The sequence below is a fragment of the Triticum urartu genome, chromosome 1A (genome assembly GCF_056163025.1).
Source record: "Triticum urartu cultivar PI428250 chromosome 1A, HENAU_Tu73, whole genome shotgun sequence".
Classification (NCBI taxonomy): domain Eukaryota; kingdom Viridiplantae; phylum Streptophyta; class Magnoliopsida; order Poales; family Poaceae; genus Triticum; species Triticum urartu.
Window position 1 is genome coordinate 42835211 of NC_141873.1, and position 4599 is coordinate 42839809.

General features: G+C 48.5%; 1 protein-coding gene across 1 annotated transcript; it reads right to left on the reverse strand.

Moving 5' to 3' along the window:
• Positions 1–882: 882 nt before the first annotated feature.
• Positions 883–2184, reverse strand: LOC125528570 (putative WUSCHEL-related homeobox 2). The gene is made up of 2 exons (XM_048693019.2): positions 1440–2184; positions 883–1298 (listed from the first exon to the last, which is right to left on the reverse strand). The coding sequence occupies exons 1-2, from the start codon at positions 1998–2000 to the stop codon at positions 1068–1070; spliced, it is 792 nt and encodes a 263-aa protein (XP_048548976.1). The 5' UTR covers positions 2001–2184; the 3' UTR covers positions 883–1067.
• Positions 2185–4599: the final 2415 nt, after the last annotated feature.

Genomic DNA, 4599 nt, shown 5'->3' on the forward strand with positions numbered 1-4599 from the left:
CCATCTCTCTCATTTAATTTCTCTCCTTTAACACATGCGAGTTCTGAATTGGAGGGTTTGGAGGATAATAAATGCTCAATAACTTGATTTTAGTCTTTTTAGTATTCGGATCCAAGCATGGGTGAGGCTAGCAAATTTTAGTCCCACTACTTTTAGTCATGGGACTAAAACGTATCCAAGCACCCTCTTAGAGGGTGCTTGGATCCAAGGGACTATTTTTAGTCTGACTAAAAATAGTCTCTTTTAGAGGCTAAAGTTCCAAGCACCCCTGACTAAAGAGAGGCTAGGACTTAGTCTTGAGGCTAAAATTTTTTAGTCATAGGAAACCTACTAAAATATATATTAGTCTTCTCTCTCCTCATTTAATTCCAATCCCGCGAGTTCTGAATTGGAGGGTTTGAAGGATAATAAATGCTCAATAACTTGATTTTAGTTTCTTTAGTATCTGGATCCAAACATAAATGAGGCTAGCAAATTTTAGTCCTACTATTTTTAGTCGTACTTAAACTATTTGCATGCGGTAAAACGTTTCATGCGTAAGTATGACCTCGCTACTACTCCCTCCGTTCCTAAATATTTGTCTTTATAGACATTTCAAATGACTACTACATACGAATGTATGTAGACATATTTTAGAATATAGATTCACTCATTTTGCTCCGTATGTAGTCACTTGTTGAAATGCCTAGAAAAACAAGTATTTAAGAACGGAGGGAGTAGCTACCTAGCTAGTCCTTGGCTAGCTGGGGCAGCATGCACTTGCCACCTTCTCATTCCATGCACCCATCCATGCACTGACCAATCAATGCACCCATCCATGCATTCGCTTCTCTTCCTGCCGCCAACCTACCTACACTCCGCATCAAGCTGAAGATCATCAGGTACTACTAAAGCGGATTAATAATCAACGAAAAATCGATGGGAATTACAAAGATACGTACTCCTACGTACTGCTCTACCTGCGTACGTACAACGCGCGCAACGTACGGACTGCTCTACGTACTACGACGACGACTGCTGCTGCTGCTGCTACTGGTGGCTAGCTATAGGTTGGAGGTAGTATATAGCTAGGCGACGTCGCGCTGCTCCTCCTTGATCGCGCCGGGGAAGAGGTCCAGCGTCTTCAGCGGCCGGCAGAACAGCCCCGTCGCCGTCACCGGCGCCGCCTGATCTTCCGTCGCCGCGGCCAGCTGCTGCGGCTGCTGCTCGTACCGCGACGGCCGGCATGTGTCCTCCACCACGCCGAAGTTGCCCAGCCTCCCCAGCGAGTACTCCGGCGATCCCACTACGCCTCCTCCCTGCACGCACAATAGTATGAACCCAGGTCAGGTCATGAACTCATAATCAGCTCAAGGTAAACGCAGACGCAGCATGTGCGTAGTAAGTAACAAATCGATGGAGGAGGTGACAACGACAAGGTAGCCTCTTAGGTTTCGTACCTGATGATGGAAGGAGAGCGGGGTGTTTGGCGGCGAGGGCTCGGCGCACCGGCTTGCCGGCACGCCGGCGAAGGGGTAGGCGTACCCAGCAGCAGCAGCGTAAGCGGAAGCTGGGACGGTCGTCGGGAGCAGGTGCTGGTCGTAGCCGCCACCGGCGCAGGAGGCGGAGTAGTACTGCTGCTGCTGCGGGTGCTGCAGCAGCGGAGGAGGCACCGCGCCGGCGCCGAGGAGCTGCTGCTGCTGGTGGTACTGGCCGGCGTTGGCGGCGGCGTAGTAGTGCGCGCAGGAGAGGAGGTGGTGGCTCATGCAGAGCCTGCGGCGGAGCTTCTGGCGGTCCCGGGCCTTGTGGTTCTGGAACCAGTAGAAGACGTTCTTGCCCTCGATGCGGCCGTAGTGGGCCAGGTGCGCCGTGATCTGCTGGATCTGCGACGCGTTGGGGGTGCGCAGCCCGCCGCGGTACATCTCCTCCAGGATCATCAGCTGCTCCGGCGTCGGGCACCACCGCGTCGTCCCCGTCACCACGCTCGTCGCCGCCGCCGTCGCAGTCGCCGTCGCCGCCATCGCACGTGCTCTTGGCTCTTGCTCGATCTTTTGGTGGAGAGTGCTGTGTGTGGACTGTGGACGGAGAGACAAAAGGTGTACTAGGAGGAAGAAGAAGAGAAGAGAAGGGGAGTTTGCTGGTTGGTTGGGTTCGTTTGGTTTGGTTGCTTCCTGTGTGGCAAGCCAAGGATGGCCGGGCAGGGGTTATTATAGGCAGCCGCGTGCGCGCGGCGACACTCTCTAGAGCAGAGATAGAAAGAGAATCTAGCTCTAGAGAGAGAGAGAGAGTGAGTGAGTGTATGTGTTGTGTTAGAGGGAAGGGTCTAGAGAGAGAGAGAGAGCATGGGTGTGTAGAGTGACACAAGGAGGAATGGAGAGTGGCCAAGGGCGCATGCATGCATGCAAGAATTAATGTGTGTGTGTGTGTGTGTGTGTGTGTGTGGTGTACCGTTGTAGGGTGGATTTCGTGATTGTATAATCGATTGCACCATGATGGTGGTGGCCGGCCCGTTGCATGGTGCTCCGATTGGATACATTTGTCTTCGAGACATTTTGGTTCTGTCTCCTCCTGGACACACGCACGTACTGGCGTGGTACGTACGATGGATGTATACGTGGTGACGGATATACGCAGAGTTATTTGCCGCTCGTGGTACTCGCATGTGCTCTATAACACTACGCGCGTAGTGTCGCGCGCTGAAGCGGAATATACATGTCAGTGGGTACGTACATACGCTACTACTACGTGTTTCCTGCCATGCACGGACAGGGCGCAGAGAGGGGCGCAATGCATGCATGTGAGGTTCAGTTAATGATATGTCGTATACGTGTCCGTATATGCTGTGTGTGGAAGTTGCAAAATTGGGGAGGCATGCACGGGCACGGAATTCGGCTTGGGAAGTTGGCTCAGTGAGTGAAATCGTGGCTTTTCGCTGCAGAATGTGAGGAGCTTGTGACCACCACGCTTCTTTTTGCAAGTTGAAGAGAAGGGTTCCTTCTCTTCACCCGAGCTCATATGCTCCCGCATGAACAGTAAAATAAAAAAAAAATCGAAAAAAATTCAAAAAAATTCAGATTTTTTTTGAGAGAAACATTGACAAAAGTTCTAAGTGCCTGCAAAAATTCATCATGAAATCACATTCCTGTAAGGCGTGGCAAAAAAAACAAATTCAGTGATTCAAAATGCATTTGAAAGTAGCTTTTTCAGAGTACTATTTTTGTTTTTTTTGCCACGCCTTCTAGGAATGTGATTTCATGACGAATTTTTGCAGGCACTTAGAACTTTTGTCAATGTTTCTCACAAAAAAAATTTGGAATTTTTTGAATTTTTTTTGAATTTTTTTCAATTTTACTGTTCATGCAGGAGCATATGAGCTCAGGTGCAGATTAGCCGCGTCCAGAAGGAACTGAGAGTAGAGCGAGGGGCTGACTGTACAATTTCTTTTATCAGAGATACTATGGGCAAAGAAACAAATCCGGAGGGGAACTCTGATCTATCGATGAACATCATGTCAGTACAAAGAAGACAAAAAGAATAAAAAATACGTCCATATTCATAGACCACCTAGCAAAGATAACAAGCACTGGACCGAGACGACGAATGCATGCCACCGTCATCATCCCTTTCTTACGGGAGCCGAGCAAAACTTTTTATAGTAGACAGTTAAGAAAACATTTATGCTAATGGCCCAAAAAACCAGTGCATTAGAACAGCAATCGCCACTGATGAAGAGAAGCGTAAATCGGAAGGATCCCAGTAGACAAATGAAGGCTGGATCCCAGCAAATACGCTGGAAATAAACACCGACCAAATCTTGCAAGATCCTTCAAAGACACACCTCCACACGCTATCCGATGATGCTAGAAGTCCTGCCGGGATTGGGGGCTAGGAGGGAAGAACCTTATTCCATCTTAGGGAGCCGCCGACGCCTCCCCTTACTCCCTGAGCAGGATACAAACCATAAACAAAATTTAAAGTACGAAGTAGAAACCCTCCAACCAGACAAGAGGTGGGATCCACCGCGTCTCCATAGTGCTAAGACCAGAGAAAACGAGACAGATCGGCCGCGGAAGACAAGGAAACTCTAGAGGGAGTTGCTCGTGGACGAGGTCGAGGAAAAAGGCATGTCTGTGCCAAACCCTAAACTTGCTAGGACAAATAATGCAGATGCCACCATTTTTGGACTCTTATTTCATCTGTATAATTCGTAAAAATGCACAATATTCCCTAAATCATTTCGAACTCACTAAACTTGGCTATCATATGTTGGATCACTTTACCCGTGTAGATTATCAAAGAAGAGAATCGTGCCTAGAAGTTTCTAGCAGAGATTCGGAAATGGAAGCGAAAAGTTGGCTCGTCTTATTTCACATGATTACACACGTAACGAGATCCGCTGAAACAACTTTTTGGTTACTGTAGAGAGAGCGGTACTGTAAGTACGTTAATCTATAGAAAATGCGTCCTGGCTTCTCTGCTGCAAGCGCCTTCAATGTTTGATCCGTATCTAATACGGTTCTATTAACACGTATGTGACGCCTTCTTCTTTCTCTCTGCCATTGCATCAGACAGACCCAGCTAGAGGAGAGAGGAATGAGAGAGAGAGAGAGAGTTTCAATC